The sequence below is a fragment of the Oncorhynchus gorbuscha genome, linkage group LG09, assembly GCF_021184085.1.
Source record: "Oncorhynchus gorbuscha isolate QuinsamMale2020 ecotype Even-year linkage group LG09, OgorEven_v1.0, whole genome shotgun sequence".
NCBI classification, from domain to species: Eukaryota; Metazoa; Chordata; class Actinopteri; order Salmoniformes; family Salmonidae; genus Oncorhynchus; species Oncorhynchus gorbuscha.
This window is the reverse complement of record NC_060181.1, coordinates 46,813,199-46,823,859: the sequence shown is the minus strand read 5'-3', so window position 1 is coordinate 46,823,859 and position 10,661 is coordinate 46,813,199. Positions and strand designations below refer to the sequence as shown.

At 44.3% G+C, this 10,661-nt stretch overlaps 1 protein-coding gene and 1 non-coding gene across 2 annotated transcripts; one reads left to right on the top strand and one right to left on the bottom strand.

The window, feature by feature from the left end:
* Positions 1-1,685: 1,685 nt before the first annotated feature.
* Positions 1,686-6,436, bottom strand: hs6st2 (heparan sulfate 6-O-sulfotransferase 2). The gene is made up of 2 exons (XM_046362601.1): positions 5,492-6,436; positions 1,686-4,910 (listed from the first exon to the last, which is right to left on the bottom strand). The coding sequence occupies exons 1-2, from the start codon at positions 6,064-6,066 to the stop codon at positions 4,037-4,039; spliced, it is 1,449 nt and encodes a 482-aa protein (XP_046218557.1). The 5' UTR covers positions 6,067-6,436; the 3' UTR covers positions 1,686-4,036.
* Positions 6,437-6,504: 68 nt separating this feature from the next.
* On the top strand, positions 6,505-6,577 carry trnaf-gaa. Its single transcript has one exon. It is a non-coding gene; the product is annotated as a tRNA-Phe (tRNA).
* Positions 6,578-10,661: the final 4,084 nt, after the last annotated feature.

The window sequence follows — 10,661 nt, the reverse complement described above, 5'->3', positions numbered from 1 at the left end:
TTGATGGTCCAATCGTGACCTGGCTGGCAACACATTTGTACCAACCAGAGACAAGCATGTAGGTTACACATGTGTAGTAAGGATGTGGACATACCAACAAACTAATGCATATTAGTAACAAGACATGACACCAGTGCATTATTTTTGTTTAATATACAAAGGAGAAGACAAGGATAGCATAAAAAGTGAATATAACAGACAGGTGTGCTACAGATTGAGGTAATTATACAAATCTAATTTTGTGAGAAATGTGTTTCTTTCCGCACGATCACTTAAGTCTTTCTCAGTCATTTGTAAGCTGCATGTCATCCGACAAATCATTCAACAGCTTTACCCTGACCTACATTAAGTCATGACAAAAATAGTAGCATAATACGAATACAAAAATCTCAGTGAAAACAAAAACATAGCTTATTCTCTTTCAAACAAAACCAGTTGTATTCAGACCCCTTAACCTTTTCCACATTTTGTTACATTACAGCCTTTTTCTAAACTAAATCTATTTAACATGTTTTCCTCAATCTACTTACAATAACCCATAATGACTAAGCAAAAACAGGTTTAGAAATGTTATCAAACGTATCAACAAAAATTATTCCTTACAAATGTATTCAGACCCTTTGCTATGAGACTCAAATTAGCTCAGGTGCATCCCGTTTCCATTGATAATGGGCTCCAGAGTGGCGCAGCGGTCAAGGCACTGTATCTCAGTGCAAGAGGGGTCACTACAGACACTGGTTCAATTCCAGAATGTCACGGGCAGGCTGTGATTGGGAGTCCCATTGGGATGTTAGGAACCAGCAAGACAATTCCTAGAGCTGGCCACACATCCAAACTGAGCAATCGGGGGAGAAGGGCCTTGGTTAGAGAGGTGACCAAGAACCCAATGTTCACTCTGACAGAGCTCTAGAGCTCAACCATCTCTGCACCATTACACCAATCAGGCCTTTATGGTAGAGTGGCCAGACGGAAGCCACTCCTCAGTAGAAGGCACATGACAGCCTGCTTGGAGTTTGCCAAAAGGCACCAAAATGACTCTCAGACCATGAGAAACAAGATTCTCTGGTCTGATGAAACCAAGATGAAACTCTTTGGCCTGAATGCCAAGCGTCACGTCTGAAGGAAACCTGGCATCATCCCTACGGTGAAGCATGGTGGTGGCAGCATCATTCTGTGGGGGTGTTTTTCAGTGGCAGGGACTGAGACTAGTCATGATCAAGGGAAAGATTAAAGGAGCAAAGCACAGTGATCCTGCTCGAGAGGGCTCAAGACCTCAGATTGGGGTGAAGGTTAACCTTCCAGAAGGACAACGACCCTAAGCACACAGCCAAGACAACGCATAAGTGGCTTTGGGACAAGTCTCTGAATGTCCTTGAGCGGCCCAGCCAGAGCCTGAAGTTGAACACCTCTGGAGAGACCTGAAAATAGCTGTGCAGTGACACTCCCCATCCAACCTGACAGAGCTTAAGAGGATCTGCAGAGAAGAATGGGAGAAACTCTCCAAATACAGGTGTGCCACACTTATAGCGTCATAATTAAGATGACTAGATGGCTGCCAAAGGTGCTTCAACAAAGTACTGAGTAAAGGGTCTGAATAATAATGTACATTGGAATATATATATATTTTTTTTAAAGATTCCTTAAACCTGTTTTTGCTTTGTCATTATGTGGTATTGTGTGTAGATTGATGAGAAAAAAAAACAATCGAATCCATTTTAAAATGAGGATGTAACGTAAGTAAATGTGGAAAAAGTCAAGGGGTCTGAATACTTCCTGAATGCACTGTACCTCAATATCAAAATGATTATAATTAAAACATTTCTGTAACCAACAGTTCTGCACCAGAATCGTAGGGATCTCCTCAGAAGGCTTGGGTGATTGCGAAGGGCATGGGATTGGTGGTGGGCCTGGACCAAATGGCACTCTATTCTCTATATAGTGCACTAATTTTGACCAGGTTCTAGTCAAAAACTAGTGCACTATATTAGGGAATAGGGTGCCAATTGGGACAAGCACTGTATTCTCTCTCAGAAATGTCTTGGCCACAATGTGGGTAATTGAAGTACATGAAAACAAATTACATTCAAGAAACATAAGTAGGTATAGCGAAATGGAAAACTGGCCATGGACTAAAGCAGCGGTTCCCAAACTAGGGGTCGTGACCCCGTAGGGGTCGCCTGATATGAAAATGGGGTCGCAGGAGAATTTCCAAATTCCTGTTATAATATTGTCTTTGTCTCTCAAAATCATTGTAATGTGGGTCACCTTAAAAATTGAGATGAAAATTATTAAAATCTAAAAATGTGAAAGTCAACCAGAGAGCGCCCTTAGATCATTGGAAAAGGCCACACTTGACCATTGCACTTAAAATTATTCCACGGTGAATGGCTAAGCCCAGTATGCTATGAAACCATACACTATTTCAGAGACTTTGATACTACTGGCCACAATTGACATGGTGAAAACAATGTGGTGAGGCAAAGGCACATAAACTCACATCAACACCTTTGTCAGATAACTCCCCACCTTATGCTCTCCAATTGGATGCTAGCTGTGAGGGCCGAGATGCATTGACTTTTGTTCACTACATGTCGGGGGATGCTATTCTCAACGACATATTGTTCCGTCTCACGATTCACGAGCATGAAACGGCACAGGGGATGTTTAGTGTGCCCCGTGGCTATATTAACAAAAACAGATTCCATGGGATTGAATGGTGGGCTTTTGCACAGTTGGGGATCCATCTATCACGGGACGGCGGGTAGGCCTGTGCACTCTAGTTATGAATGTGTCTCCACCTGCCATATGGATGCATTGTATGACACACCCACTGAGCCATAATGGATACACCAAGAGCAACTGGCGGCAAAAGAGCTGTGCACAGAACTTGGAGATATGCAGCAGGTAACTTAGATTGTAAACTATATCGCGTAAGCCTGTTCACAAAACTATGTGGACATATGGGATCATAGCATGACAATGTTCCATTTCACACGAGGCTTGGTGGTTATCAAGGGTTAGTGTTGGAATGATTTTTAGAATTGCGAGTGGAACGGTTGTCATTCGCAATGGATGTAAAAACAGACTTTGTTGACTATCTGTGTAATGAAAAGAAGATGTGTCTCCTTGCCTATGTAACAGACATATTTGGGGAACTGAACGCAAGCATGCAGGGGAAATATAAAAATATTATACAGATGGAAATCCATTTGACTGTGATCCTGGCGCAGTTGACATGCCCGTAAGTGAAATGACACAGCTGATTCACGGGTCACTATGGAGGAGTTTTGGGACCTAACTCAAAGGGAAAACTGTGCCATCTCCCTCCGGGTATTAAAACTAATGGTACACTGATTCAGTGCTCTCGTCTGCATTAAAAACAAATATCGATCCAGGTTGAATGTGACAGGAGAGATGAGATGCGCACTGTCGACCACGTCCCCTGACTTTGAGTAGCTCCGATGCGACATGCATCATGCACACCCCTCTCATTAGTGTTGGTGAGATGAGATCCATTTTGTCAGACTAATTTGCAATTGACTGTCATGGCCCCACATTAAAAGTATATGAGGGTGGGTTGAGAATACAATCAGAAATACTGAAGGAATGTTTTTCAATTGACCGCCATAGTAAATTTCACATGGTTGGGGTTGGGAGAATTTTCACACATCAAAATGGGGTCATGGCCAAAAATGTTTGGGAACCCCTGGATTAAAGGTTGGGATGCAGGCTAAAGGGAGCTGTGCGTGGTTAGCGTTGAGTTTTGAAAATGGATGTGTCCCATATCTCTTTGTTCCTGAAGTGTGCATTTGTTCACTATTCCCCAAATATTTAATAGCGCTGGATTGGTGTAGGCATGGGCAAAACCACATTTTTCTTATACCAGTCATTTCCTTTCAAAATCACGAAGGGACGTGAACATGTGCACACTTCGGGAGAAAGGAGATATTGGGACACACCCATAATGTCTGTGCAGACAAGGCAAGCCTGGAAAATTCACATGGCTCACTCCTTCTTCGGCTTGGTCCTCTCACTACTACCGCCACTGTTCCACATTGTCCATGTAGTCCTCCATGGTGCTGTTCTCCTCCAGACCCCACCACTCTGGCAGCTGCACCTCAGCCTCAACCGCCTGTCCACCTTCCCTCTCCTGCTTCATCTCTGGGGAGGGTGATCGTAGGTGGGTGGTGATCGCCTCCCCGGCCTGGGTCTCTGTCCACTGGGGCTTGTTGCTGGGCCACATCGCCACCGGCCATCCTATCCCCAGCCTAGTTGACCCCAGCCTCCCTCGAAGCCTCCTCCTCTCCTGCTGCCTCTTCTCCCTGGCCTGCCTCCTCTCCTGCTGACGGGCCACCTGGAAGCGCTGGAGGAACAGGTCGCGTGCGTACTCATACAGCTCCACGTCCCATTGGTTCAGCTGGCGGATCCGTTGTTGCGTCTCAGGGGCGACCTCTACACTGCTCGCCCGCGTCCCGTTGAGCTGGGTGAAGGGGGCGATGAACGCCAGGCGGAAGGTCTTCTCAAACAGATACTGGGTTTTCCTCTGGTACTCTGTCAGGCCAAAGAAGGCCATACCCCGCAGGTTCCGCTTGGCGCTCTCTAATAACACGGCCCAGCGCTCGTCCTCGCTCATGGCCGAGTCGTTGTAACAGCCCACTAGGCTGAGATCTGCCAGCATGCGGACCTGCCGGTTGTTGGCCAGGTTGTAGGGGCAGTCCATGAAATCCTTCAGAGAGCAGCCTGACCAGTCATCCCCGGGGTAGCAGCTGGGTAGCTCGGCCAGCGTGGGGGAGCGACCATCACACACGTGCAGGGAGGCCTTCCAGGTGGCACCACGCTGCACGTGCCGCCACTCGCTCAGGTAGCGCCACACCGGGTCACGCAGGATGGTGATGTAGTAGTAGTTCCGGCTGAGAGAGAAGAGACCTAGGTCAGTTCATTTGTCTTTATATTTGGGGTTTTGGATTCAGCACCTCTGAAAATTCACCTAACTAATAATAACCAACGAAATGGCCTCAATGAGTTTACGTCACAAATGGCATGCTATTTCCTATAAAGTGCACTACTTTTGATCAGGGCCTCTGATCAAAACCAGTGGACTATATAGAGGAATATAAGGGGGTAATTTGGGACACAGCCTCTGTATGCACTGTATCCCAACCATCTCACAGTCTCTCTGCAGATCACCCAACCCACACACCCAATCATGCCTTCAAAGTGTGAGTTCATGCAGAGTGCCAACAATATTTAATTCTTACTCCTCCCAAAAACACACATTTTCCCAACAATTTGGCTCACAACACATTTTACACTGACATGAGAGAAGCTACACAAACAATACCAGACAAAATCTGGATTACCACTCAAAGATCATACATAATTAAATATGAGCTGTGGATTCAATATTGGGAGAAGATGCTGAACAAATTGAAATGTTCGTCTACAATTGATGTCAAATCCATTCCTCGTTATACTCTTGAGTGACACTCACCTGGGAACTGTAGGCTTCTTGGGTGGCTCACGCATGTTCATGAGGGACGGCACGCAGTTGGTCAGCTCTGTCCAGTCCGCGTGAAGACCGCAGCTCCATCCGGTCGAGAACCGGGAGAAAAGCCACGTTTCCCTTTTACCTGGCCGGTAACAGGTACATTTCTTTTGGCCAGCATGACACTCACAAGGCCTCTCGAGTTTAATATTACGCACTAAATGTCGACCAAAGGTTGTGCCCCCTGTCTTCTGGATGTGAAGAAAAACAATAACATCGTCCCCCTTGATATTGAAGTCAACGAGGCGACTGAGGTCGGAAGTTGTGAAATTGAAGCGGGGAACGAACCGGGCTAGGGCACCGTCCTCAGCGACGTACGGGTCCTTTCCACTGAGGCCAATGTTGTTTACCTCTCCCCGGGACCCGATGGCATTGCCGCCCGACCTGGAGGACAATGATCCTATGTGCAACAGCTGGCAATCGGAGCTAGGACAAACGTACTGAAGCACAATAACACCAAAGAGCAACACCATCACCAGGGCAATATAGAGCCGGTGTTGGTTGTTGGACTTTTCATCCATCTTCCCGAGAGAAACCAAACCGCATTACTCAAACAGTTTGCCCCTCTGCTGGGCCCTTCCTCGGCTGGGGAAAACACTGGTTCTATATTGCTTTCACTTCGTTTACTAAACAAAAACAATGGCCACCTATGGCTGGCTAGCCACACTTGCTAACGTAAGTTACATTCGCATACAGAGAGCGCTTTGATGTTTCACGAAATAATTGTGGCACAGGAGTGATACAATTTACTTTCACAGAAATCTGCTTGTAGATTAAGGATTTTGTGTTTCCACCTACAATAGTTCGGTGTTTAGAGTTCCCTTCCATTATCACGTTCCCTGTGATCCTCAACCTATCCTCCCACAATCCCCTGCGTTGACTAGGGAAATACGTCACAAGGTGGAGGCCCTTAAATCCCCCCCTAGTACATAAAGCTTTCACGTCACACTTATCGCACCGCCGAAATAGCTCAGTTGGGAGAGCGTTAGACTGAAGATCTAAAGGTCCCTGGTTCGATCCCGGGTTTCGGCAAGGTGTACATTTTTTGGGGGGGGTCACATACACGTTATTGCAGGTGGCGCGAAGCGATTGTGTTTCTAGCTCCAACAATGCAGTAATATCTAACGCTACACAACCTAAAAGTAAAATAACGGAATAAAGTGGGCTCCCGAGTGACGCAGAGGTCTATAAGGCACTGCATCTCAGTGCTAGCGACCTCGTTATGATTCCAGACTGTATCACAACTGGCTGTGATTGGGAGACGCACAGATGACTCAGCATTGTCCGGGTTAGGGTTTGGCCGGTGTAGGTCTTCATTGACAATTTGAATTGGTTCTTAACCGACTTGCCTAGTTAAATAATATATACATATTAGGATGAGCAATGTCAGAGTGGCATAGACTAAAATATAATACAGTATATAGAGATGAGTAAAGCCAAAATATATAAACATTCAAGTGGCCAGTGATTTCAAATCTATGTATCGACTAGTATTTTTTTTTCTTTTGAGGCTAACCCTACATTGGGATATTGAATGTTTTTTTGGGTTGAGAAACAAATACTGAAATCAGAGTCAACATGGGCTTCCTCTTTCTATGCAATGATGTGAAAAAACTGTAAGCCTACAGATGTTGGCAGGTTAGATGCACCATAGCTTCACCTACCCCTTCGTATTTGTTATAGATCCCCATTACTCTTCCTGGGGTCCAGCTAAATTAAGGAAGTGTTACAGTTTTTAAAAAACATTACAATACATTTACAACATATTTCACAACACATTGTGTGCCCTCAGGCCACGACTCTACGAACACATATCTAAAATGTATGTGTGTGTGTGTATAGTGCGTATGTTATTGTGTGTGTGTCTGTGCCTGTTTCCGACAGTGCAGCAATATCTAACATGTAATCTAACAATAAATAATACACACATCTAAATAAAGGAATGGAATAAGAATAGCAATGACAGAACACCATAGGCTAAGATGCAATAGATGGTATAAAATACAGTATATACATTGAGATAAGTGATGAAAGATATGTAGACATTATTAAAGTGGCAATATTAGTGACTAGTGATCCATTTGTTAAAGTGGCCAATGATTTCAAGTTTATTTTGGCAGCAGCCCCTCTTTTGCTAGTAATGGCTGTTTAACAATCTGATGGCCTTGAGATCGCTGTTTTTCAGACTCTCGGTCCCAGCTTTGATGCACCTGTACTGACCTCGCCTTCTGGATGGTAGCGAGGTGATTAGGCAGTGGCTGGAGTGGGTGTTGTCCTTGATCTTTTTGGCCTTCCTATGACATCGGGTGGTATAGGTGTCCTGGAGAGTTTGCCCCTGGTGATGCATTGTGTAAACTGCACCATCCTCTGGAGGGCCCTGAGGTTGTCGGCGGTTCAGTTGCCGTACCAGGCGGTGATACAGCCCGACAGGATGCTCTCAATTGTGCCTCTGTAAAAATTTGTCATGGTTTTAGGTGACAAGCCACATTTCTTCCACCTCCTGAGGTTGAAGAGGCGCTGTTGTGCCTTCTTCACCACACTGTGGTGAATGGATGGACCATTTCAGTTTGTCCGTGATGCGTAAGCAGAGGAACTTAACTTTCCACCTTCTACGCTGATGTCCCGTCAATGTGGATAGGGGTTGCTTCCTCTGCTGTTTCCTTAAGTCCACAATAATTTCCTTTGTTTTGTTGACAAAACACCACACTCAGAGTGCCCTTACCTCCTCCTTGTAATTGGTCTCGTCCTTGTTGGTAATCAAGCCTACTACTGTTGTGTTGTCTGCAAACTTGATGACTGAGTTGGAGGCGTACATGGCTACGCAGTCATGGGTGAACAGGGAGTACAGGAGGGTGCTGGGCCCGCAACCCTTGTGGGGCCCCAGTGTTGAGGATCAGTGAAGTGGAGATGTTTCCTACCATCAGGAAGTCCAGGACCCAATTGCACAGGGCAGGGTTCAGACCCAGGGCCTCGAGCTTGAAGATGAGCTTGGAGGGTACTATGATGTTGAATACTGAGCTATAGTCAATGAACAGCATTCTTACATAGGTATTCCACTTGTCCAGATGGGATAGGGCAGTGTGCAGTGTGATGGCGATTGCATCGTCTGTGGACCTATTGGGACGTTAAGCAAATTGAAGTGGGTGTAGGGTGATTGGTATGGTGGAGGTGATTTGATCCTTGGCTAGTCTTTCCAAGCACTTCATGATGACATAAGTGTGTGCTACGGAGTGATAGTCGTTTAGTTGTGACCATGACAGTTTACAATCCAGGATTACTCCAATCAGTTTAAACTATTTAGAAGTAACTTATTCCTTGCCACCCATTCTGAAACTAACTGCAGCTCTTTGTTAAGTGTTGCAGTAATTTTAGTAGCTGTAGTAGCTGATGTGTAGGGTTGAATCATCCGCATACATAGACACGCTTTACTCAGTCAGTGTCATGTCGTTAGAAAATATTGAAAAAAGGGGCCTAGACAGCTGCCTTGTGGAATTCCTGATTTTACCTGGATTATTTTGGAGTGGCTTCCATTAAAAAACACCCCCGGTCTACTGTTAGACAGATAAATCTTTATCCAAAATATAGCATGGAGTGTAAAGCACACACTTTCTAGTAGGCTTAAATTGAAGATACAGCAAATAGGTGTGTCAATATCATCCGCTATTATCCTCAGTCATTCTCTATCCCAGTTGTCAGATCCAGGTGGCTTGTCATTGTTGATAGACAACGAGAATTGTGAAGGAGAGTAGACAAGACCTGGAGCTTCTACACACAAAGGCATATACATAAGTATTATGGATTTAATTTTTCAAAGTGTATATTTTGAAATAGGAAGAAGTTAAATTTTTAGGGTAAACTAAACCAACCATCATGTCAGTAATTCAGAAAATAAAAAATTTAAGACCATGTAAATATCTGTCTTTATTTAATATACCCGTTAAAATGTAGCATCCATCTCATCTTGTTTTCCTCATAACATTTTTGAGAAAAGCAGATAAAAAATCTGATGGATTGTTACAGCCTCTTTGCAGAGACATTTAAAATGGCTGCTTATTATTCACAGTTTTAAAATGACTATTTTAAGCCACTTACATTTGTGTCCCAAATGACATTTTAGTATTCCCTATGTAGTGCACTAATCTTGACGAGTGCTATAAAGGGAATAGGGTAACATTTGGGACACAGACATACTCTCCTCAGGCATCATAAAGATGACTCAATGTTGTTCTTTTGGGCCAAAGACAGATGGGGGTGTGTCTTCATTTATTAATCTCTTCAACTATCAGGCTGTGTCTGAAATTGAACCCTGTTCTTTATATATCACACTTCTTTTGATCAAGGCACATAAGCGTCTGGTCAAAAATTGTGCACTATGGTGGGAAAAGGAGGCCATTTCAGATGCATCTCACAGAGATTGTTTCATGGATCAGTTAAAAGCTAGACTAACACACCACTGCCGTGCCTGCTGAAATAGCTGCTGCCATGGCCCACAAGCACAGACATTTGACGATTGAGATGGAAAATAGTGTTCAATGATTACTTCCCCCTCATGACACAAACACAAGCAGCACAACCCTTTGCAAATATGTTGATGGTGGTAACCTACAATTCACAACATAGGGACTACACTATTAAAATACAATACTAGTTGAGTGTGGAAGGGCAGCATAGCTATATCAATTTCACGGGCTACATAGATGTTTTCGCTGCATGACATTACAATGTCCTGTCCCTAATCCCCAACTACCAAATGTCCTCAGGGATTCCTTCCAAGTCCTGTCGGCCATACAGGAATAATCCTTGAGGGCATTAGGGTAGGAATCTGTCATGTGGTTTCAATGTACAATCAGCTTGAGAAAGTCAATGGTGCTTCCAGCACCAAGGAGGACACAAGAGGGACAAAAGACCTTGAGCAAACAGCCCTGTCCAGGCATCATCACCATACATCAGAAGACTTGACAGACAATTGCAACATGCAAATCAGTGTTTTTCTTTAGAGAATTCAAATGTAAAATATGAAACTAATACAAACACCTTCAGTTAATTTGTCAAATTAATAGATTTTCTTCTCCAAAAGATATCAATACATTCTGTATACCGTATTTTTATTTGAAAG